The following is a 26,670-nucleotide window of genomic DNA, read 5'->3' as shown; positions in this document are numbered from 1 at the left end:
AAGAAATTATGGCCTACTTTAGTTTAGCTGGTTGGTATGACTCCATAATTTTTTCTTTATTTCTATACCTTGCAGAAATTATTAACTAAGCACTCACCAACACAAAGATGATGTTACATGAACTAAACAATTTCAGCAGGCCACAAGTGTCAAATACTCAAAGCAGCAATTGATAGAGGGTAAAAGGCTCATCATACATTACTAATGAGTATGTATTTAAACTTGTTCAACTTCCTCTACTATAGGAGAAAAAAAAGATACGTTAAAAGAAATAGGGAAAACATAATGCATAACCTATTTAACATTTTTGACTTTTCAAAGGCTACAATTAGACAAGAGCTGCCAAACAAGAAAGACAATAATGGAAAACAAGTTTAACTATAGGCAGAGATAAACATGAAGTGCACAGCAACAACAGTTATAATGTGAAGAAAAAATAGACCCTAAGACAAAAACATACTATTTTCTCCAGTAAGGAACCTGACATTTAGGATAAAACCAGAAGTTAAAAGAAGGTCAGGAGGCTCAATTCACAAATGATAAGAAATGTTACATTTTAAAAAATTTAGGACTTCTATGTCAGGCTGATTTTTTCCACATGCCTAGCTATAGGAAATTATTTTGCATCAATTGTTACAAATATTCTTTCCAAAAACTACCAAATGAAACTGCTTGTAATAATTACTTAGATTTGTTTCAATAATCCAAATTCCAAACTCTTCTCTCCATCAAGTAGAGGCTTAAATATTTCAGTGATTCCCAATCTTGGTGTAAATTCTCCCTCTACTAATCAATCAATAAGCATTTATTAAGTCCCTGCTATAAATATCTTAAGCACTACCCCAGGCACAGAGGATATAAAAACAAAAAAAGGAAAACTTTCTCTACCTTCAAGGAGGAAAAGCACTATCAAAAAGTGGTGCATGAACACTTTGCCTTGGAAATGAGGGATTCCATGGAACAGAAGTGAGGAGAGTGCATTTAAGGTATAGGGGATAATCAAAGAGCCAAAAACCACTTATGAGTGACTACTACATCCTAGACCTTGAGTTAAACTTTGGGGATACAAAGAAAGGCAAAATACAGCTCTTACTCTTGAAGAGCTCACAATAGGGAAGACAACTTGCAATAATTAGGTATCCACAAAATCCCATAAAGTTGGGAGATGGAGTGTCTGAATTGAAGAACAATATGGAAGCCAGTGGCACTGAATTGAAGACTATGTAGCCAAGTGTGAAGATAGAAGACTGGAAAGATGGGGTGTGTGGAAGAGGTATTGGTTTTGAAGGATTCTGAATGCCAAACAAATAATTTTTGTATTTGATCCCAGAGGTGATAGAGGGCCACTAGAAGGAAGAAAGGACAAAAGGAAGAAGGGAGAGGCCACATGTGGGAGAGGGAAGAAGTGAGAGAGAGAGAGACACACACACACACACAATTCTCAGACTTGAACTTTAGGAAATCACTTTGCTAGCTCAAAGGAGGATGGATTGGCGTGACTTGAGGCAGAAAGATGCACCAGCAGGCAATGGCAATAATCCAAATGTGAGGCAATGAGATTTGCACTTATAAGAGATGTTGCAAAGGTGAAACCAACAGGCCTTAGCAACAGCTGGATATGGGGCATGAGAGATGGCGAGGAGATGAGAAAGACACTTTGCTTTGTAAGCTTGGGGAATGGGAGGGCCCTTGGTGGTGGTAGGTGCTTGGTATGGGGGAGAATCTTTGGGCAAAGATAATGAGTTCACTTTGGGACATGCTGAATTTTAAGATATGAGTCTGGAAGTCATTTGAGAGGTTAGGATAAGATAAAGAGAGTTCAGAAAAATCAGAGTAGAGTTAATAGCAGTTGATAAAATCACTTAGTGAAGTATCATTGAGGAAGAAGAGAAGAGGGACCAAGATGAGGCTCTGTGGGTCTCTAATGGTTAGTGGCCATGAAGATGGTGACAAATGATAATAGATCTCACCTAGTGGCCAAGTCTTTGGTAATAAGTTTCTCCAAACTTAGCTAGGATAGCCCTTGGATGAAAGTTATGAAGCTTGTTGAAGAACCTTTACATAAAAAAGTCTTTTTAGTCTAACTAGAACCATATAGAGCTTATACTTCATTGGTATAGTTTGAGAACCCCCAAATGATCTCTATACCACAATGAAGCATCAGACTTAAAACTTTGTAGAGACAGGTACTTAAAAATACATACCCACACCTTATCTTTATATTATCTATAGATTTCTACCTATATATCCAGAGATTAACTATCAACTCAGAGTATGATTCTAAGAAACACTTAAATGGTGTTATTTTCAAATATCCAAATACCACAATTGAACTTATAGAGAATAAGCAAAAGTAAGTTGTCAGTTTTAACTAACAGGACAGAAAATGTGATACTGAAAGTCAGTGCTCATGGTTATTACTTAAATGTATTTAGTAATTATTTTAACTCCAGTTAAGAAATATTTCAAATTAAACTGTTTTAAGACATTTTTAATGTCCATAAATCAATATCTTTACAGGGAAAAGGCTAGCTGTAAACTATGTATCATAAGAACAAAAAAGAAAGAAAAAAGGTTACATTTGTGAAACATTTCATACATACTCCTGGATATATACTAGATGTGTTGGTTAGTTTTGTGGAATTGTCTTCTCCCTTTCCCCCAATCTAATGGTCATAGCCATTCAATTTCAAGCATTATTCAAGAAGTTTGGGGCTGAAGTCTTTGCCACTTGTTACCTACATGCAACATACTTAGTGTTGGGCTTGATGACTTCCAAGGATTCTTAATTCTAAATCTATGGGACTTCTGAGATGACTTAGTTCAACTCAATAAAGGATTGTGTTTTAAAGCAAACTTTTACTCTTTACCATGTTTTAAGCTATCCTTATCTTTCCTCTGCAGGCTTAACTGACTATGTATTGTTTAGTTACTTCCCCCTTTTTCTTTTCCTATTTACATTTTAAATATTTTAAAATACATTTTAGTAAGCTGGTGTGCAATCACATTGAATATAAACTAAAAAGACTGAGTAGTATAGAGTAAATTAGTTTTAGCAAAAAAATCATTTCAACATCAATTTGGTTTGCTTTCTAAACAAAGGACTGGAAGCTCACTGAACTGAGTTTCAAGAAAAATATTATGGAAGGGCAGAAAAAAATGATTTTTAGATATATTTTGAGGGTGGGCTAATATGGGAATATTCATTTTTTGGAAAACTGGAACAAAATAAAACATTCACCTTTAGCTTTCTGATAGCATCTAGGGATAAAGACACCAGAGAATGAATGCAAGAGTTACATGAAGCATTTAGAACCAAAAATTAATCTGCAAGTAAAAAGGTGATGAAATAATTTTTGGTTATGTGAACAGAAGTAAAAGTTTCAAGAAGGGAAGCAATAATCTTTCTGATGAATCTTAAACTACTATGGTGTAAAGGCATTTTCTTCCTAGAGATGGAGAAATGGAGGAGAGAAAAAAAAAAACCTATCTCATTGCAGGATGATTAAAATAAAACTTGCAAAAGTCTATTTAGAAGAAAATTAGGCTAGAATGAGATGACTTTTGTATTGTCTACAGATTTCATCATTGTTACAATAACATTAGGAAAAAGACATCTGAAACAATGATTGTGTTTAGAAATGTACTTTAAAAAAACGGAAGAACAACACTCCTTCCTTTCCAATGTTTCCTTTCAAACAAGCAACTAAAAATTATATAGGAAAAATAGCTGGGGACAGGAATTTCTGATGAATAGTTTTTTGGGATCTGTAACAGGAAATGATGTTTTTTTCCTTTTGTGAAAAGAAATTCATAAAAATTAGTCTTCTTTCTCTCCAAAAGAGAAAAAACAAAACAACCCCTACTCCCCAATCCAAACGAATCCTCTTTTAAAGATAAAAAGGGCAAAAGGCCTATCTGTTGAGAAATGAGATTCCTATAATGAAATGTATAAATTTTAATCTCTTCCCTAGGTTTCCAAATAACTTTTTGATACTACCTCAATCATCACAGATGTTTTAGTTTCTTTGTTTAAAAATTCCTTTTCAGATTAATAAAATGAGAGTATTTCTGAAAGTTTCCTTTTTGTAAAATGAGCTGGAGAAGGAAATAGCAAAGCACTCTGGCATCTTTGCCAAGAAAACTCTGAATGGGGTCACAGAGTCAGACACAACTAATCAACTACACAACATCTTTAAAAGGTTGTGAATTGAACTCATTCTTTCCTTTCTAGAAAGGATAGTATCACTGGCAAACATGGACATCTTCACAGTTCCAAAAAAAGTCAAATCTACTTTTCTCTTTATTTTCTTGGTGAAGGATACTAATACTGAATGATTTCACTGATCAAAGAAAGAGCTTTTCTTTCCTACAAATTCCCAGAACTGGATACCAGGAACAAATTTCTAAAACTTATATAACAAAGTAAGTTAGACTATAAGGAAGCCTCTGGCTATTCATATTGGGATTACATACAGCACAGAAGACTGGTGTGCCTCTCAATATTTTTCTGACATTCTATTTTAGAGAAAATCCATTTAAGAGCTAGGTGTCAGGAAGCCGGGCTTCAATTCTGATGCCAAGACTTACTATAGTTGTTTACTTTCCGAGTCTCACTTCCTCACATGTAAAACAAAGTCAGCACAGATAGACTCTAAATTCCCCTAGAGCTTTATAATACATTCTATTACTTTTAAGAAGGGATTCTTAACTTTTTTGTATGTGATGGACCGCTGTGGCAATATGGTAATGTCTATAGGCCTTCACTGTAATACTTTAAATATATAAAATATGTAGGATTACAAAGGAAACCAATTTTATTGAAATAGTTATCAAAACATATTTTTAAAAATTCTACAAGTTCATGGTCCTCAGATCAATTAAGAAGGTCCTCTTGCTTTATCCACATGGAAATATCACTGAATTTGGAATAAAAATATCCAAGTTTGAGTACAGGTTTTGTTTCTTATTAGCTCTGTAACCTTGGGCAAGAAAATTCAATCTCTGATTCTAGTTTCATGACCTATAAAATAAGCACACAACACAAGCCATCTCTCTCCTTTTAGGAGCACAAGCTTCCTGTTTTTATGATTTAAAAATTCTGAAGTCTTTCCCACTAGGCATTCTTCTTGGAATCACCAAATTGCACCCACCCACTCCACTTTTTAGGAAGGCAAATAGCTATGGCAACAAATGCATATATGGGTTCCTTTTGTATTTTTAAGGTAATGAAAAACTCTAATGTCACTTGTAATAAAATCTACTCAACTCCATTGTTAAGTTATATAATCATCTGGATTACATATTCTAGTTCTATAAGTTTCTTTCTTTTTTAAATTTGCTTAGGAAGTGAGGAGGAAAGGAAGAATTGAGAGCTGAGATTAGTATTTTAATGCAGTGACTGAATCCTGAAAAGGGTGGGGACTACTCTTTTGAAAGAGTAAGGGAAAAACAGAGGAGATTATTACATAGATCAATTTGTGGTGGTGGTGTGTCACAACTTTTAGATGATTTCTTAATCATCTTAATTTAGGTAAGGGTTCCCTCTCATTGGTGAATGGCTGAACAAACTGGCACATGAATGTGTATCATTGTGCCATAAGAAATGACAAAATAGGAAGAATTTAGAGAAACTTGGGAAGATTTTTATCGATGCCTCGATTAATTCAAGCAGAACCAGGAGAAGAGTTTACATGACACCCACAATAATGGAAAGGCTTCATAACTCTTATCATGCCTCTTGGCAGAGATAATGGAAGGCAGGAGAACAGTGAGGCAACATACAATAGCAAATAGTCAGATTTCTGATTTGTTTTGCTGGACTTATCTGGTATGAGGAAGGGTTCTAATAAGGGTATGGGTAAGGAGAAATTAATGGTTATGGTGATGTAAAAAAATTAATAAAATATCTTTAACAATTAGCTGATGAAACAATTTTTTCAGAGAAAATTAAAACACATATTAGATCTCATGTTCAATATTGCTTTTTAAAGTTTGTATTGTCTGATCAATTTTTAAGAGTTGATCTCTCTTATGGCTAAAGCTCTACAATATGCTGATCAGAGAAAAAGAAACTCTTTGCTCATTCTTCATTTCTCATAGTCCCCAAAACTTGTCCTAAGACTGTGTATAGAAATACAGTTTATAGGAGTTGGCATCCAAATAAATGAAATTTTGGTCACATCATGAGAGGGAATGCAAAGAAGTCAACTATATCCCAGTATTGCACTAGTCTTTCTTTAGTAATGCAATCATTTACAACAGAAGATTAATACATCTACTTAAAAAAATCTATTTTATAGCTGTAATAGTCTAAAATAAGATAAAAAACAATAATAACTTCATATTTTATGCAGCAGGAAAAAAGTCCTAATATAAATATTTGAAGTAGGTTATATATTAGAGTATTACCTAAATAAGAGTACTAGCTATGTAAAACAAATTCTTTTCAATTAAAGAATTTTCAGTTACTCCCTTTTTTGGGCCACTTCTCCACAGTGGGTAGAAGAGAGTGATCCTAGGATACGACAAGGCAATTTGCTGGGGAGGGTAACTCTAGGAAAAGCAAATATAATGTTTGGTGGCTTCCTATTTGAACTAATTCCTAAAATAGTTTCTTATCTGAACTAACTATTTTTTGCTAACTAGGTGCCAAGATAGTTGTTTCTTCACATTAAGCATCTAGGAATCTCAATTACTCAGGGGTTAACTGGTAATTACTAGAGTAAGCAGAGAGATAATTTGGGGGAGGAAACTAAAAGAAGGCTTAAAGCCAATTCCTATTAGAACTTCAAAGAATTTTGAGAGAATGGTAGACTTGGAAGGGGCCTTAGGAATTGCAGTAGATTTTAATCATTCGTGGCAGTTATTTTCTATAAAATTACTACAATCTCCAAACCATTGCTTCTAGGGGAAAATACAGTTAGGTTCCTGTGAACCTCTGGTCACAACATTTACATTAGCAGTTTCCGGAGTAGCTTCATGTACAGATTGGTAAACTTCCTCTTCCTTTTTCTGGATGTACCATATTACTGACTCATTAACATTGAACTCCTGGCCATAGCACTATAATTCATGTTCTGAGTAAAGGTATCTAACAAAAATATTTTCCCTGTAAGATACATACATCACAGCCTTCTGCTCAGGAGAGCAATTCAAGCACTGTTTGGAGGCCATCTACAAAAGCGAAATCACTAACAAAAAGCCCCAAAAAGTGAAAAATGTTACTAAAGAGATTGTGAAAAGTATATGAGAATCATGAAGGCAGGCCATCACTTTATTCAACCACAGCTGTGTATTAGGAGATTCAAAGTTTTTGTCAGTTTGCATATGACCATTAAAGTGGTGGTGTGAACACTGATTTTTGGAGTTGCAAATAAGAAATCTCAGAATAATGAGGGTTGACTGTATTTAGCCCAGCACCTTTTTTTTTTTTAAAGATGAGAAAACCGAGTCCCAGAAAAGCCTAGAGTTACCCATTCTACTCTTACTAAAAATGAAGCTGACACGAGTTTCATAAAATGAAATTCAAATCTCAACTATCCAAGACCAAGAGGGCAAGAAGGGATTTAGAAACCACTTTTTAGACTCCTTTATTTTTCAAAGGAGAAAATATTTCAGTTAATTTCAGAACAGGGACCAGAAACCTCAAGTCTCCTGTCTGAGGCTCTTTTGGCCAGATGGTTGAAATATGACCAAAGGTCACTTAGGAGCACTGAACTCTCAGTTCTACCTGAAAGTACTCTGAACCCAAATTCATCTACCCCAAGAGCCTCTTTCACTGTGTCTAGGTTAAGTTTTCCTATATAAATTTGTTTATAATGTGTCCAGAGAATGTAACAACCTCAAAATTTGACTGATGTTTTTCCTGCATAGTTATCTCTACATCATGAAGCCATTTTTTTTGGAAATTAAAAGTAATTATGCACACCACCCCCCACTTATCCATTTGGGTGAGGTATGTCTACATGTGAGGGTAGTCAGTGCAAAAGTGTTTTGCTCAACTTTCTAGGTTCACAACAGGGACTGTTTTCCCTTTGTTGATGGGGGAGCTGGAAGATGGTATTTTTGGTAATTCAGAAAATTTTTAAATTAAAATATGCAAGAGATTAATGAGGCAACAGACTCTATAATATCAAGTTATGTTGCTAATTTAAAATGTCCTAATTTTGTATCAATTTAGCTACTGTGTTTATTAGGAATGGTTGATTACATAGAATTATTTAAGTCCTTGAGAACTATTAAGATCACAATTGTTTTGAATTATGTTTTGGCAAAGAAAAACCTACCCTATATCCTAAAATTACCCCTATAGATTCACTAGGAAATGCCATTACCAACACCCTTCATGATACAGCTAAAAGCTATTGCAGAATTCATCTTTTAGGGGATGGACAAACAGAAGTTAATATGCTCTATAATACCTGAAAAATCATGGAGACAGAATTCATTCCTAAATGTATCAACTTTTGTTAAGAAAAAAAGTTTCACATGTTAGTTTGCTATTTATGAAACCAGGGAGATGGACTGCTCAATAAAATATCTCAAAACAGTCCTGCCCCTCTTTCCCCCACCCTACCCCTCACACATTCAGTATACTTAAAGTACTTTTCCTATAGCAGAGTCCAATGTTCCAGCATTTCCTCTGAGAAGGAACAGATCATTTTTCCTACTAATACTCCTATGTGAAGGCTGGTACTAGGTTCATTTAGAGAATGTTCTTTTTCTAGAATATATCTTTTCTGAAATATTTTAGCATGCCTGGTCTCTGGCAAAAACAAAACCATTAACAGCTCAGTTCTATTCTGAAAGAGATTCAGATCTCAGGATATAAAAAGAAATGTTATAATTATGATATGAATAACAGATAGTTGGCTATCACAAGTAAAGTTATCTGATTCTGGTGACTTCAAGAAACTTCATCTTACATTTATTCTAATTTTCACTATGGTATGGCAAAATGTATAACTGAAAGTACAAAAAGTAATTATCAACTTCAGTTTCTAAGGCAGTACAATATATTGAGAATCCCAGCCAGTAATGTTTCTGGACTTAAAAAAAATCATCCTGAGTTTTCAAAAGCAGATATCTAGAATTTGGATCTTAAAGATTAAAGACTGTATACATACAAGTACATATGTGCAAAGTACTCAGTTCAAAGGTTTCCTTCAACATTTATTTTGGTTACTTGAAAAATAAAATAAAATAGTAGTGAAAGGAACAAAGCTTTGTATTTTTCCTAAATCCATCACAGATTTAGTTTTAAAATCTCAGATTTTTTATGGTTTTTAATAGAGTCTAATATAAAGGCTGGAATGCAAGCAAGGATTTAAGTAAAGCCACATGGTATTAAACATTTTGATAGGAATAGGATATGCATTCCAAAAGAGATTTTCTCAGCACTCCAATGTAGAAATTCCACCCAACTATTATTGTAAAATGAGAATCTGTCTCACAGTTTGAGTAACCACATTTAAATATATATCTAACTGAAGGTAATTAATTTGATCTAAATATAGCGAAAACTTTGCAATACAAATATTAAAAGAATAACTTTTTTTTCCTATTTAGCAACTGTGATGTTTTTGGTTAGATATTAGTCCTACCATTCGCATCAGTAGTGCGTGATGCTGTTCCATGTTTGATGTATTTTTCTGATTTGTAAGGATCAGCGACTTCTTTAGTTCTAGCTACCACTCTTAGATCTAAATAACGTGTGCATATAACAATGGGCAAGTTTAAAGAGGGGGCAAAGGAAAATAGGGAAAGGAAAGGAAGAAAATGTGTATAGGGAGAAGTAAATATGGTAAGTAGCACAATGCCCAATAACAACACACTATGGTGCCACACAGTGCTGTCAGGGCTAAAGGTGGCCTCCCCTCATCTGTTACACAGAGCACAAGACCAGGAGTCAAGACGTCTGCTTGAGTTCTAATGCTTCATCACTACTGTTAAGAAAATACTATCACTTTTCTCTTTCTTATTTCTTTTATTCAGTGTATGTCTTGAGATGAAACAACAAAAAATAAAATATAATTAACCAATTAACTAAAAAAAAAATCCATTGTTTCCCTGATAAATTTCTTTACTGAAAGAGGATGATTGATTAGAAATTAGGACAGAGTAATCCTAAATGATAATGTTTTCAACTAACATCATGTACCTACTATGGGAATAGCATTATGGTAAGCCTTAGAGAAAAGGCAAATGTGTACGCACGCACGCACGCACGCATTTTCCCCCCTATTTTTTGCACTTAAAAAACAAAGGCTATAAATCACCCCAGATAAAACATGTGGTGGCCCACGACACTCCTGAGTACAGCCTTAACCAAATTAAAATGTAACTAAAAAATATTTAGCAAAATAAAAAAAATAATTTAGATAATATATTTTAAAACCATTTGTGTTTGACATAATTGTCCTACAGTATTTGCTTGTTTATTGGTACAATCACAACACCCTTAATAGAGAATGCCCAAAAACATTGACATAAGAAATCCTGGGACCTTTTCCCCATAGATTTCTTGTTCAGAAAAGAAACAATGGAAACCATTCATTCTAGCTCTCAGAGATGAGGCTGATTTATATATCTAAACTATCCTAAAATAAGAATAGTTACTTACATAGAGTAGGTACTTATCTAATTTTAAAATCAGCTCAGACTATTTCTCATAGAAGAAATGGCTAGGTATCAACTTCCAGAGTAGTTGAAACAGAATTAGAGTTCAGAGCTAAAAGGAAACCAAAGCCCAGAAAAAGTAAATATTCTAAGGTCATATAAGTAGTTAATAGAAAAAGCAGTTCTCTAGACTCTCACTCTGGTGATTCTGCTACTACTCTGGGTTTGAGAAACACAGGGCACATGAAGTACAATTTCCTTTCCCTATCCTACGCTGAATACAATCAAATAGATAAGTTTATTTTTAGTATCTTATCTTCTCCTCTACATGCCAATTCTAATTTGACAATTCTATTTAAAGTTTTCCATGGTTCCAAATTATTCACCTTTTATCCCCTCCCTTCAACCAAAACTCTGCCCAAAAACAATCTAATTAATATAACATTAATAGATGACTGCTTGATAGTCATTTAGTTTTCCTAAGGAGAGTTGTATTTTAAAGAGGATGCTCATCAAATGAAATGAATCCCTCTCTAATTATGAGGACTTTATAGACAATTCAATTCTATGTGGAGACTGTCTATGAGCCCGCTCTTTAAAACTGTTTTTCAGATTCCTTTTTTGTCTTCTAATCCTGAACCTACAGAACTTCTAAAATTCCTGCCTCCGTGGTCTATGAGGAGCACCAACAGGGCAGGGTAGTGGTAACTGTTCCTAAATGAGGAAAAAGCCAGTGTGTCAACTCTTAATCCTTACTTTTTTTATAGGCTCTAGTTTTCCATTGTGCTATATTTTATTAAAGTTCTGATGCAACTATTAGCTATTATAGACTTTAGAAAAGTTTTAAGGTTAAGGAAAAGACCATGTTAAAAAATTTTAACTTTTAACAATAGTTACAAAAAGTAAAAATTTTAAATTATACTTTATGTCTCCTTTTATTAACTATAGCCCTCTAATTAGGCATATTAGACTTATGAATTATCTGTGCAGATGAGTGGCCACTGCTACTGTTTCCAATCAAAGACAGCATTCTATATATAATAAGCTGATGCTTTCTGAATGCTGGGGGAAAGAGGAGAAATAAAAATTTGTATATTCCAGTTGGAACTCATGCTTTGCCACACATGAAATGATTATTGGCTTGTGTGAGCAGTGAAAGGAAGCTAATCACTTTTTATAACATGATTTTATGAATAAATGTATTCTAAATTTTAAAAATATATATCAATAATTTTTAGTATACATTTCAAAACTGAAAGTTGCCTGTATCTATGTCTTCTTCAGTAGGAACTGTAATAATATTCTGGCTAATAGTCTTCATTTCTATTGTTTATTCATATTCTATTGTTTAATTTACAGATTCTTTTTCTTTTCTACTCATAAGTAAAATTATTTCCTCCTTTTAAGTTACAAGCATGTTGATATGATATTTATATACGAAAAAGTTAAAACCAAGACAAATATTCCCATTTTGTGTTGGCACCTAAAAAAGAACCGTGACTGCCAAATGAGGTCCCTGTGTTCTGGTGCATTAAATGTACAAGTTAAGTTAAAGATAATGGGAATGAGGTAGCTAAAGTGGCTAAGTGAATAGAGAGCCAGGCCTCGGAGATGGGAGAAGTAGGATCAAATCTGGCCTTTGACTACTAGCTATATGACTGGGCAAGTTGCTTTACCCTGATTACTTAGCCCTTAGCACTCTTCTGTCTTGGAACTGATAACTGGTAACAATTCTAAGATGGAAAGTAAGGGTTTAAAAAAAAATAGAAATGTTCTCCATTGAAATTGGTTTAGAATTTGAATACCATTTTATTTTATTCATGGAATTAAAAAGCAAATACACATAGGTGAGGGCAAGAGATTTTTCTTTACTAGTTTGTGGCTTTTGAGAATATTTTAATTTTATGATTAACTATCAAAAGGAAATGAAAATCAATGTAATTAGTATTGCTTTGTGAAAAAGCAGTTTGCATGTCACCTATGCAACCAATGACATTTTAGTGGGGAATGAAAAAGAAATAAAACAGAGTAAAAGTGAAATACTCCCATTGAAATTTTTATTTGAATCAAATGTTAGCCAAAGTACCTGAAAAAGTGTTTACTTTCACTCATCCTCTTCAATGATTTATTAGTATTGCTACTCCCTCTAGAGGAAGAAATCATAAAGTACAAGTCCTAAGACCTTTGGCAAGTTAAAGTTTTATTTCCAGTAGAACTAGTAAAGGGCAAATTATTATTTATTTATGTTAACCCTTCTTTCTCCCAAATAAAAGATTATAATCATTTATGTAAAAATAATTTTTCACTGCTTAGTACTATTTTAATGGTCAAATACAATGAAGAGAACAATTCCTAGAGTTAACCTGGTATTCAAATTAGCCTATGCATTTGTCACAGCACACCAGACATTTTTAGCAAAGTTAACAATCTATTTTCATATTATTTAATGTATATAGTAGTGAACTACATGGACTGTGTAAATCACTGAATGAATATGATATCTTATCTCAAAAGGTGACTTAATGAAATGCTCAATAATTCAAGACCAACAAAATTATTGGCACATTGTGCGAGTGCAATATTTTGTTATTGTACAAAATACTATTAGGTAAGATTAATTTTAATTGCTATTTAGATTAAATTTTATCATTACTCTTTCTCTTGAAATAGAGCACTGAGCTGAACTGAAAATATTTTTAAATTTAGGCTGATTCTGATGTTACATATTTGAGCTCTCTTTCTTTAAAACCTTATGAGGTAGTGTAAAAGAGAAAATCAGATCCAGCAATGCAAAGGAACAGCCCAAGTGGGGGAAGGGCAAAGAAGACCAAAGATTCCAGAAAGGAACAGATGAGCTGGGGAAGTTGAAACTGCCAGATCACTTCTTGTCAGCTCTCCTGGAGTGGAAGTTCTGAGAGAGGACCTCTGAGACGGAGGATCCCTCTGACATTGACTACCTTCCAGTGGACCCCTAAATCTCTGTTTCCTGCTGAAGACAAAAAGTAGACTGGGACTTTGTCTACTTTAGCTGTCTACTAAAGAAGATTTCTCTCTATCCCCTCAAAAATAGTCCTGAACTTCATCTCATAGCTAGATCAACTTAGGAGGAAGGACATACCCAACAACTGACCTAAATTTAGGAGGGTCAGGAAGATAGTCTGAACCCCTCAGGACTTGGGGGGGTGGGAGAGGTCAGTTGTCAGTCATAGGGATTCCCATCTCCCACTTTCCTCCCCCAACAATCCCATTCTCCCTGTCTTGTGTCCCCAAGAATAAAGTATTATCCTTTTTAGAACAGGTCTGCCTATTTTCTAACATCAAGAAAGTAAGGGGGATGAAGATTTGGGGAGAATCTTGGGTCTCAAGGGAGAAAGGTGGTAGTTGGGAGGTTGGGGAAAATCCAGAGGCAGGAAAGCTATCTTCCTTCTCAATAATAGCCAAGATAAAGAAAGGAGGCAGTGGGTCAGTTCTTGTCTCTGAGGAAATATATTCTGTCCCTCCGGAAGACAATTTGTGCTACTCCCCCACCCCCATTTCTTTAGCATCCTTGAAGGTGACCTCATTCTGTCCTATATTAGAGATTGGTACCCCAGTTATCTGGACAAGAACAAGACTTTATTATCAACAGTTATACCTGGCAGTTGAAAGAGACTGGGGGGGGTGGGGCAGCCACCTTGAGCACAGAAACCTGAACAAGCAGATTTAAACATCATCTTATTTTCCTTTGAGGGGAAGCTTGAACAAATAACTGGACAAGGGTTAGACATAAGAAGAAAAATGTACCAAAAGATAATTTGGACTACCGTAGTGTTAGCACTTCTGGCTCACTGGTATTACTCCATCTTTGGAACGATTACAACCATGTTTACTGATTTTATAGGGGCAGCTATGAACATCACAAAGTATTGGGATCAAATTAAACTAGAGATATCAAATCTGTGGCCAACCTTCCCAGCTGTATATGGATCTGTCATGATGATCTGGCAATTCTATACTCCAATTAGAAAGGAACTTGAGGTAATCTTGAGTAAGGACATCAACAACTTAGATAACAGACTTGACAAAGTGTTCTCACAGATGGCAGCCATGACAAACTTCATGGCTAAGATGGAGAAACTGGGAATGGGAAAAAATGCTTCTGACAGGGACAATGACAAAGACAAGAACAAGGACACTGAGACAGTAACAACAATAGCTCTGAATGTAGGAATTTGTAACAGAAAAGATAATGGTGGACAAACACACACAGAAGCAATGCAATCTGAGGGAACTACACAGGCACAGAAAACCATGTCTCTTAGGGACTATGATAAATTCACACAAGATTCAGGAGTTTTATATATGAAGGTGCACAAAACTTAGAAACCCTGAAAAAAAGAATGCCAATTTTCCAGTGTTTGCATGAACTGAAATGGGCATTCAAAGTCTTCAAGCCTAGCTTTGAGGACGTAGATATTTTGCTCAATGAACTTTTTAGCCCCCAAGAACAGGTCCAATTCCTAAGAAAGACCAGGGAAGATGAGAACCTGACCGGCCAGCCAGAATTTCATGCGGATGTCGAATTTTTCAGGCCACAAAACCTCACTAAGAAAAGTGCGTGAGAACCTCCTAGAAGTGATAAAATCCTTCTGCAGTCAACCAAATGCATGGGGGAAATTTGAGAGGCTTAGGCAGGAGCAAAAAGAGCATCCTTCAGTCTATCTTATTTTTCCTTTGCATTGCTGGATCTGTTTTTCTCTCTTACAGTAGGTAAAGACAGGTATTAACCATATTTTTTTTGTATGAGGAACTGAGGCTCAGTAAGATTTAAATAACTTGTCTATAGACATACTGTTTTTAAGTGTCAGAAGAAGTATTTGAATCCTTGTCTTTTCTGATTCCAAGTTTAGGAACCTTTCCATTATTCCATCATCGAGCAACCTAATCAGTAATTGTTCATTAAGCAGCTAATAGATGCCAGGCACTAGGAAAGGCACAGTAGATACAAATATAATAAATAACAAAATCTCTACTCTAAAGAGCTCATTCTATTAAATGAAAATAGCAAATGACACACACAAATATATATATATAAGTAGCACACAAATATACAATATTTACCTAAAAGCTGTTTGAGAAATCACCAGTTGGCACCATTTCCTAATTCAGGAAAAATTTCCTATAGCAGGTGCTGCCTGAATTAAGTCTTGAAGAAAGGGATTCTAGGAGGTAGTGGTAAAGAGGATACACACCTGAGACCTGGGAGACTGCCAGTGCAAAGGTATGGAGATGGGACATGGAAAGGAATATATGAAGAACAAAAGAGAACTGGATGGATGGAGAGCAATGTACCATGAGGTCGGAAAGATAGTTGGGGCAAGATTGAAATGACTTTAAAAATTAAATAGATAAACTCTGTATTTGATTTGAGGGGCAATAGGAAGCAAGGGAGTGATATGGTCAGATCTGTTCTTAAGGAAAATCATTTTGGCAGCAATGTGGAGGACAGATTGGACTGAGGAAGAGACTTGAAGGACAGACCATTTAAAATGCCATGATCTAGGTATGAAGTGAAAAGGGCCTGAACTAAAGTGATAACTGTGCAAGAAGATAGAAGAGGTTGCATTTGAGAGATGTTATAGAAATAGAAATGGCAAGATCTGGCAACTGATTTTATATATGAAAAAACAATAGTGTGTGGTTAAGGATAATACCAAATTTGTAAATTGGGGAGACTGTAAGAATGGTAGTACTTTAGACATTAAAAAAAGGTCTGGAAGAGGGGAGGGTGGGGTAGGGAATAAAAAATTTTTAGTCATGTTGAGTTTGAAGTCATTTCTGGGATGCAACATTTGAAATGATTAATAGGTAACCAATGAATTATTTGACATAGAAATTATAGATAATCAAATGCATGGGAACTACTGAAGTCACTGAATATGCAAAGAAAAAAGCAGGGAACGTAGGACAGAGACTTGGAGCACATCAGTAGTGAAAGTGCCTGATTTGGATTTGGAATCACAAAAGGAAACAGGAATAATTAGAGAAGAGAACCAGGACTACTAGATAAAAGTGTCCAGAAAAGATGGTCAACAGCATCAAATACAGCAGATGTATTCTACCCAGATGTTATTTCCAACTAAACCCAATAATGTGACAGAATACCCTTTTTTTTCCCCCTGAGACTTATGATGATTTTAATTGAGGAAAGAAAGCAGGGTGTGAAAATCTGAGTTTTCTTTCTAGTTTTTTCTGAAAACAGTCAAAGTGTAATATGAGAGTTAATTTGAAGATCACTAAATTTCCCTTTTATGCTTCTGAATTTGTCAACAATTACATTATGCTGGTACATACATAAACTCAAGGGTTAAGCTAAACCAAGTCTTTTTGCCCAAGCTTTAAAGGATGTAAACACATTTAGTAATGGCTTTAGCAGGCACACAAACCCTAAAACTCCCCATAACAGAGCCATCTCATTGCTATACCCCTTTCTACTACCCAAGCTTTTACAGATATGAGTCTGTAATTTTTTTTCAGTTCAAATACATTAGCCTTTCATTACATGAAAGCTGCATGCCTGGTGCAATACTGTCCAAGAATTTGTAATTTTTTTCTCCTCTTTCAACAATATTTATTGAATACCTACTATTCCGAGGCAGTTGAAGATTTATTTCATCAGATAAGTTTATCACATTAGTTAAAATGAAGGGGTTGGACTTAATGAACTAAATCTCATCAAACTATATTACATACCATTCAACAAACTAATCGTGTAATATTAAATATGCTGCAATGAGACTATTAAGAATGGATCTACAATGTTTAGCAGAGAAAGATGGGAGGATATCAAATGTATCAATAATTAGTAATCAATGTACCTGTGAAACCAAGTTAAACCAGAGCCAGGTTTATTAACATTCTTTCAATTATAACTTACTTGATCAATATCAGCATTTCTTGGAAGGAAATATACAATATTTTTAGTGATCATCTGGGATAACCTGAAAATTTCAAATGTTGAAATAAGTTAAGGAAAAATAACTGACATGAGTTAATTGCTACTAAATGAAACCTAATTTAGTCAGTTAAAAGATAGTCCCCAATATAAGATAATGCTTTTATTCATAAATTTAATAATAATCATCATTAATAAGACAAAATCCTTACTACAGAATATCACCTCATTTAAAAAACAAAAATCTCTATTTCTAGATTTATAACAAAAGCCATAGATTGACATGAGAGGAAGCTATGGTTTAGTGGACAGAAGATGACACTGGATTTGGAGATTTGTTGCTGACACATTTATTATGTGACACTGGGAATATCCCTTAACGTTGCAGTGGCCCAGACAAGTTAGAGAAGGTGCTACTTACTTGTACCAAAGAAATCACAAGTCTGGTTCAAAACCCCCCCAAACAAACTAAAAGGTAGTAAAGCTTCTTTATAGGACTTTATAGTTTACAAAATGCCCATTTTGTCTGCTAATGCTTACAAAGAATTATTTCATTTGAAAGGGCACTGTGACTTATGAGAGAAAATCCTGAGGCCTGGGAGTTAGGAGATGTGAATTTATTTTACATTTGATATTTCAAACCTATGCAACAATGAACAAGTCATTAACTTTTTAGCCTCAATTTCCTCACCTGTAAAGGGAATAACAGTTGTAACTGCCTCACAAAGTTGTTATAACATTGTAAACCCTCACAGATTACCCAAATATGACTAGTTGTTTCTTTTATCTTGGAATTCTATTTTTTGGTGGGAAGGGACATTATATGATTTAATACTTATATAATTTCCTTAATTATATGTATATAAATAATACAGTATGGGTTTAAATATTAAACAAACCTAAATTATTCAAACCATTACATAGGAATATATTTGTTTTTTGATATAATACTAGAAAAATAACTTAATTAAAAGATTACAGAAAATCCCCAATTCTTTATTAACCTAAAATTATGATTTTAGTTTATTCCCAATTAACATTATTATTTAAGAATGGATACAAGGAGGTACCAAGTAATGAGAATTGGCTCTGGAGTAAAAGAATTTGGGTTCCAATGCCATCTCTGATGCTCATTTACTATTCTGCTCCCTGTGTGACTATGGGCACATCAGGTGAGCTTCCCTGGCCTTAGTGTCTCATTTATAAAATTAGGGTGATAGATTAGATCTGGTCTTGAAAGATCCCTTCCTGTGACTCACTGTGACTGATTCTTTGTCTGCTCATTGTCTGTCTAGGTGGAATAAAAGTACTAAAATCTGCTAAGAGGAAAAAAAAGTTTACCCATAGCATCAGATTTTGAACTGGAAGAATTCTTTTAAGGCCATCTAATCTATATATACCCCCCATTCTGCAGATGAAGAGAACTGATGACCAGAAAGTTTATGTGATTTGTTCTTGGTCACTCAGGGTACAAGTGATAAACTGAAGACAAATGACTCCAAAACCAGTTTCCTTCTCCTAGGGAGTCTGCTGTTATGGCTTCAGACAAGCACAAAGTATGGTAGCCATGCTGAGATTCTAAGTCTACATAACACTGAAGTAGGGCTATTTAGATTCAATTGGCAGATTCCAAGGGAAGTCAGAATTTGGAATGACAGGGCCCATATAAAAGCTCTATGGTTTTAATCTGCCAAATGTGAGGGACATCACCAGCAAATAGTGCAAAGGGAAAAGGGCACAAAATTTGGAGGCATAGGATCTGTTCCTCTGAATCAAAACTCTGCCACTCATTAGGTGTGACCTCTCTAGACTTTAGTGTTTTCATATAAAAATTGAAGGGGCTGGATAAGAGAAACACTGAGGTTCCTTTCAAACTCAATACCTAAGCTCCTAAGCTGGCAGTGTCAACAGGCCCAAAAGTCAATAACTACTTAGTTTTTTCCATTTATTTTAGGCAAAAACAAAACAAACCCCAAAACAGGTACATAACAGATATATGCAGAATATCTGTCTTCTCTCCCCATCCCCCAAAACCTGGGAATAAAATTTTAGTTTATCATCATTTGCAAGTTAAATCACAAGGAATTGAAAAGGATATCCATCTGGAGACATCATGGTTCTAATATCAAAGGTTTCTGCAGTAGCATAGTCAGGTCCTCCCCAAGGAGGGCTGAGGAATACAACATCTGCCTTTAAATCTGAGGCCAAAAGCATGAAGTCTCCACAAATGAACTCTATCTTATCTGCTACTCCATATACTTCTGCATTGTTGTGAGCAAGATCAATTTTAGCTGGATCAATATCAATGGCAATCACTGAAGAAAGAAAAAAAGGAAAATAAGTCAATTTTATGGGCCCTGTGAGATGACATTTCATTTCTACAATGTTCTGAATAAATCCTTTAAAGAATCCTAGTAGAATGAAAAGAAAACTTTGCCTACAGTTGGGTTATCCAGTTACCTATGCCTAAAATGCAGACTTAAATGAAACTATTTAGAGTATTATTTATGGCCAGGTAGGTTATATTCAAGAGCTTTTTATAACATTTTGATGATAGGAAGTTTGGTGATAAAGCCTAGACGTAGAAGAATAATGATGTTAATACATAATATTCAATATTAAAACTGTCCAAAATGGAAAATAATTATTATACCTTCCTTGCTAAATTTTTCTGAATCATATTACCTTTATGGTATTCAGTGATTTATAAGAAAGCTCTGAAGAAGGGAATGCCAAAAATAGTTGGATTAAAAAGACATCAGAAATAATAAATATAGCTTATCCACACAAATGCAAATGAGCTACTTGCCACAAAATACACTGTAAAAAGCTAGTAGCACTATTTTATACTTGAAAGGTTAAATGGAACATATTTCCATGGTAGTCATGTAAATGTCATTAAAAAAGAAAAAAAACAACTTAAATGGTTCCTGTTTATATGTTGGTTTAAAATTTGCAAAGCATTAAGAAAACAAGCTCATTTGATTTTTACATGCCAAGGAGGCAGGGACTTGTAAATAATAGTTTCAAAATGTATTAAATGTCTTGAAATGTTTACATTTTTGAGAAATAATAAAATCACTGCACAATGCACAAACCAACCAACTACTTAACTTTACTGAAATAAAAAATAAATAATGACATAAAAACACACTTAAAAGGAATGGTTCTAGTTCTAGGAGGCCTATTTCTCTTCTAGATATATAGAGAAAAGATCATATCTTTACCAGCTCTTTAATCTGTTACATTTGTGGTCCAGGAGCAGAATGACAAAAAAGCTGGTATTAATGAAAATGCAAAAGGACAAAATATCTTCCTAAATCTGTTCTTTAAAACTGAATGCTTTGATTAGTTGTATTTGAAAATAAGATCTGCCTAAAAGAACCAGAAATTGTAAGCATGGGTTTGGGCCTGTGAAGAAATGTTGACAAATGCTAAACACTAAATCTCTATTAGAATACAGAAAATCATAGACAAGTTTAAAATGTTACTATCTACACAAATATAAGAATGTAAATAAATGTGTTTGGATAGTTCTCTAAATGAGAAAAACAATGACATGAATGCAGAAGAATATTTTTATAACACTATTTCTGCACACATACATTTTTTGGGGAGGATTGGGGGATGCCTCTAAAACCCTAGAAATTCATCATATTCTTTTACTGAAGTGAAGGAAGAAGAACAACATGGAGAGATGAGATTCACTCAGATCTAGACATTCTCAAGTTTTACTCCTTGCACCAAAATGTTTTACTAGTGCTACTGTTGTTGATGTTGTTTCAGTTGTATCTAACTCTCTATCGTTCCTTTAAACACTGGAGAGTTTTGCTATTTCCTTCCCTAGCTCATTTTACAGAAGAACTGAGCCAGATAGATTTAAGTGACTGGTCCAGCCTGTAAGTGTCTGAGGTCACATTTGAACTCAGGTCTTCTTGACTCCAGAGCCAGTGCTCTATCCACTGTGCCATCTAGTTCCCCACTAGTGCTACCAGAAAGCTTTAAAACAATGAAATCATTTTCAACAATTATCCCTTTTCCATTACTTTGACATCAGGAGACAGAAAGTTAAGAACAGAAACTTGGGTAGTTTTCTCAGAAGTCTTGGCAGTTTAATGTATGGCAGAGCCCATCATTACACCTGCTCAGCTTACCCTAAATGGAATGGTCTGTAAGCAAATAGCAAGAATACTCTCATTCATTTATTTGGGTGATCTATAGCTGACACTGAACATGTAACAGGTGATGTAAAAGGTGACCAAAAATACTCAACCTATATGCAAGTATCATATTTCACATGGAAAATTAGAACACCTATGAAACATTTCCCAATCTGACATTTTTGTTAGATGTTTCAGTTGGACTCAAGGGAAATTTTACAACTTTCGATTCAGAAGCTACCACTCTAGTAGGAGTATGACTTTTATTTGAGCTATGGAGGAAACCATTTAAAGTCATCAAAATGGCATACTTGTAAGTACAGGAGTAGCACAATTGAGCAGAACAAGGCTTCTAGAATTAATATTAAAATCCTGTTACAAATGTAATTTTCATAATGCAAAATGACTTGCTGAGACTCATAAAGCTTGCCTGTAGAGCTGTTCATATTCTATCTATTTACTTTTGAGATTTCCAAGCCCCAGGTTTGTATCCTCCATTTGTTTCTAGGCCCTTTGCATTAGTCCATACCTAGTCTTCATGCCTCTTTCAGGCTGAGATTCCTCATCTATAAAACAGAGTTAAAAGCATTTGTCTCAGAGGGTTGTTGTGGTGACCAAATGAGAACATCTATGTAAAGTATTTTGTAACCTTCACAGTGCTATGTAAATGCTAATTATTATTATATATTATTATATATAAGTTAAACTTAAGTATCTCTGCATTGAAAAAGAATGAGAGAAAACTTGGGATGTATCAAAACCAGGGGTGACCCATTTCACTCTCCTTTTTCTAGGTATCCTGATAAGACTGGTGATGGACCATTATGACTGTTGTAAAACGAAAACCTCGCTATACCCAAATCCACACATGACTGATATCCAGGGGTGCCTTTTGCATGAAATCCTTCTTTCCTCATTGCTCCTACTTCCCAAAGCCTCTTCCATGACCTATTTTATTTTAGTCTTTAAGCTTCCCCCTTTGAAGGCACAATAACGAAGGCCTATTGCTTTAGGTACACTATTTGTTTGACTCTTATGAAACCCCAGTTAAAGGCTATAAAGGCCTGGGACAATCAAATGTTATCTTATTTAGAATACTACCTATCTTTTATAGAACTACTAAACATAACAAAAATTTAAGACATTTTAAAATTAATCTTTTGTTTACAAGAAACTTGTTTAAAAGAGAAACTTTTTCTAAGTAAAAAATGAATATATTTCTTCTGAGTATAACTTTCAAGACACTGAGTTTCTGAATAAGATGAATTTATCATGCTTAGATTCTACTAGACATCTGCTAGCAACATGGCTCTTGTTTAAAAGTGATTGCAAATATTTTAGTTTAAAATATGCTTCACTATTAGCATTGCAGACTAACATATGAATACAGAATAATGCAAGATGCTTAATTTTCAACTGTTTTCAGTGAACACATACAGAGACAAATCAAAGGAAAACAGTTTTCTTAACATCCACTTACCTCTTTTTCCTGTTAAGGCAAACTGAATGGCATTGCCTCCAACTCCACAAAATGCATCCACTATAATGTCACAATTGAAGGCTAGATGGACACGCCCAGCAATATGTTCAGCAATCTTCTCAGGTGTAACTGAAAACCAGCCCTCTAAAAGGGAAAAATATTAAGTTGTGTGCAAAACAACAAGAAATCCAGTCAAGTGTAAATTTCAGTTAAAAATAACTTCAGAAAGTATCAACTTATTTGTGAATTTGTGAATAAGACTCAGAGTACTGAGAAGATATTTCCATGGAAAAACTTAAAGACAAATGAAATGAATTACAAATTAGGAAGAGTCTGGGACTGGAATTCAAGCCTTTTGACATTTAAACTGCATTTAATAACAGTAATAATTTTTATATTTATTGAAGTTTTTAAATCTGTTATGTAGTGCTTGAATTTTAATTAACAGATACTATCATCTTAGTAAACAAGGAGTTGACTCCTACAAAAACATCCACCTGAACCTCTCAAATCTAAACTTTCACCCTCTATTCCCCAGCCTCAGGGCCTCTGCTAAGAGGACTTCAGATCTTTTAGGGGATGTCTATAAGCAAATATTGATTTTGATAACTGTATCTTCCTACGTTGTGCAACTGAGATCCTAAAAGAAACTATTTAGACAGACAACAATGTACAGTTATTAGATAATCCACAAACAAAGTTCACAAGAAAAGACTAGGTTATTTAGGGTTATGGTGGAAGCCAAAGAGATTGGAACTCAAATTTTTTAGCAGTTCAGTATGTATGAGCAAATAGAGACAGAACAGCATGGTGGCTGAAAAGCAGGACCTAGAGTCATGAACAACTGCATTCAATTCTTGCCTCTGGCACTGTCTGACCTAATATTCTCTAATCCTCCCCACAATGAAAGCCACTGTTGCCAAGCAATTCTCATGTTGATGGAAGCAGTTTCCTATGCCAATGAAATCACAAATGACCAAAAAAGAACAAAAAGCAGGTAAGGATGATCAGATATTCTATTTAATGTTATTGCAATTTCTTTTAAAAAATATAATAAATGAATGATATAACAAAGCATGTCATATATTATGACCAAGTAGGTTTTAAACTAGGAATGCAGGGATAGGTCAATATTAGGAAAACTTATCAAAATAACTGACCATATCAACATAGCAAAACCAATAAAAACCATATGACTATTTTTTAAAAACCCTTTCCTTCCATCTTGGAGTCAAGACTATGTAATGGCTCCAAGGCAGAAGAGCTGTAAGAGCTAGGAAATGGGGATTAAGTGACTTGCCCAGGGTGTCACACAACTGGGAAGTGTCTGAGGCCAGATTTGAACCTAGGATTTCCCATCTCTAGGCATGGCTCTCAATCCACTGAGCCACCTAGCTGCCCCCATATGACAATTTTAATAGGTGTATAAAAAGGTTTTGACAAAATACAACTTCATTTCTATTAAAAACACTAGAGAACATTAGAATAAATGAGACATTCCTTAAAATGATAAACAGCATCAATCTAAAAACATTTAGTATAATGGGGATAAAGAAGCCTTCCCTATAAGACCAGGAATAAAAAAGAGATCCTCATTATCATCACTACTATTTAATATTATACTAGAAATGCTAGCTAGAACAATAGGAGAAATTGAAAGAATTACAATAGGCAATGAGTAAACAAACCTATCATTCTTTGTAGACAATATGATGGTATACCTAGAAAATCAATGAAAAACTAATTGAAATAGTTAACAACTTTAGAGAAGTTGGAGGTATTATATAAAGTATTATATAAAACAAACCCACAAAAGTCATTGGTATTACCTTATACTATCAATAAAGCCCAACGGCAAGAGTTAGAAGGAACTATATAATCACAACTATAAAACACTTTTTACACAAATAAAGTCAGATGTCAACAACTGGAAAAATGTTAATTGCTCATAGGTAGGCCAAACCATTATACTAAGAATGACTATTTTTTCTTAATTTACTTATTCAGTGCCACACCAATCAAACTACCCCAAAGTTATCTCATTGAATTAGAAAAATTAAGAAAATTAATCTCAAAGAACAAAAGATCTAGAGTACCAAGGGAAGTGTCTTAGCTGAACCAGATCTCAAACTTTATCAGAAAGCAGCAGTCAACAAAACAATCTGGCACTGGCTAAGAAATAAGGGCAAAGGACAATAGAATAATAGAATAGATTCGGCACTCAACACATAATGGCTGAGTGTAACTTAAAAGTCTGACAAACCCAAAGATCCAAGCTTTTGGAAGAAACTCATCATTGACAAAAACTGCTAGAAGAACTGGAAAACAGTATGGCAGAAATTGGGCATAGACCAACACCTAATGCCACATATCAAGGTAAAGTCAAAATGCACACATGACTTAGAAATAAAGGGTGATATACTATAAGCAAATTAGGTGAGCACAGGACAGTTTGCCTATGAAACCTATGGATAAGGGAAGAATTTAAGTTAAAACAAGATATAGAGAACATAATGAGATATAAAACAAGTAACTGACTACATTACATTAACGTTTCCACACAAACAAAAGCAACACAAAGGCATACAACTGGGAAAAAAAAAATCTTAAAATGAGTCTCTTGAACAAAGGTTTCATTTCTCAAATATACAGAGAACTGAGTCAATTTATAAGAATACAAAGTATTTCTCAATTGACAAATGGTCAAAGGATATGAACAGGCAATTCTGAGCTGGAGAAGCTAACACTTCTTCAGTTGTAAAAAAAAAATGCTCCAAATAATATTGCTAAAGAGAAATGAAAATAAAAACAGGTAATACCCATCAGAAGGGATAATGGGAACAAAATAAAAGGAAAATGATAAATATTGGAGGGGATGTGGAAAAACTGTGACAGTAATATGCTGCTGCTGGAGCTTTGAGTAGATACAATAATTCTGGAGACCAATCTGCAATCATGCTATACAGCTGTAGATACCTTTTGACCCACCAATACCACTAACGAGGACTGGGATTGTATCCCAAAGAGACTGATGATAGGGAAAAAGAAACTACCTGCACAAAACTATTTATAGCAGTTCTTTCTGTGGTGGCAAAGAACTCAAAACTGAAGGGATGTCCATCAATTAGAAAATAGCTGAACAAGTTGTGGTGTATGTTTGTAATGGAATACTATTGTGCCACAAGAAATTACAAACAAGATTAACACACACACAAACTGGCAAGGCTTATATATGAAATGATGCAAAGTGAAGTTGGCAGAAAAGGGAGAACGTTATACGCAGTAACAATGATAAAGAATGATGATCAAATGTGAATGACACAACTCTCATTAACAAGGTAAGGATCTGGGACAACTCCCAGAGACTCAAGACATAAAAAAAGACTATCTAACTGCCATAGAAAAACGAGACGGAATCTGAATGCAAATGGAAACATATCATTCTCCATTTCCACCAAGAATTTTTTCCAGTGTAA

General features: G+C 34.5%; 1 protein-coding gene and 1 long non-coding RNA gene across 2 annotated transcripts in view; one reads left to right on the top strand and one right to left on the bottom strand.

The window, feature by feature from the left end:
- Positions 1–26,670, bottom strand: part of TGS1 (trimethylguanosine synthase 1) — a 58,443-nt gene that overhangs the window by 3,060 nt on the left and 28,713 nt on the right. The window contains exons 10-12 of the mRNA XM_007487118.3: positions 23,195–23,338; positions 19,653–19,869; positions 17,537–17,615 (exon numbers count right to left, since the gene is read on the bottom strand). Coding sequence (XP_007487180.1) covers positions 17,537–17,615; positions 19,653–19,869; positions 23,195–23,338 — 440 coding nt within the window. The remainder of the gene's footprint in view (positions 1–17,536; positions 17,616–19,652; positions 19,870–23,194; positions 23,339–26,670) is intronic.
- The window catches only part of LOC130458408 (uncharacterized), a 28,593-nt gene continuing 25,681 nt past the window's right edge, over positions 23,759–26,670 (top strand). The window contains exon 1 of the long non-coding RNA XR_008917719.1: positions 23,759–24,191. This is a non-coding gene — a long non-coding RNA (uncharacterized LOC130458408). The remainder of the gene's footprint in view (positions 24,192–26,670) is intronic.

This window comes from Monodelphis domestica, chromosome 3 (assembly GCF_027887165.1).
Source record: "Monodelphis domestica isolate mMonDom1 chromosome 3, mMonDom1.pri, whole genome shotgun sequence".
Lineage (NCBI taxonomy): Eukaryota > Metazoa > Chordata > Mammalia > Didelphimorphia > Didelphidae > Monodelphis > Monodelphis domestica.
This window is presented reverse-complemented; position numbering and strand designations above follow the sequence as displayed.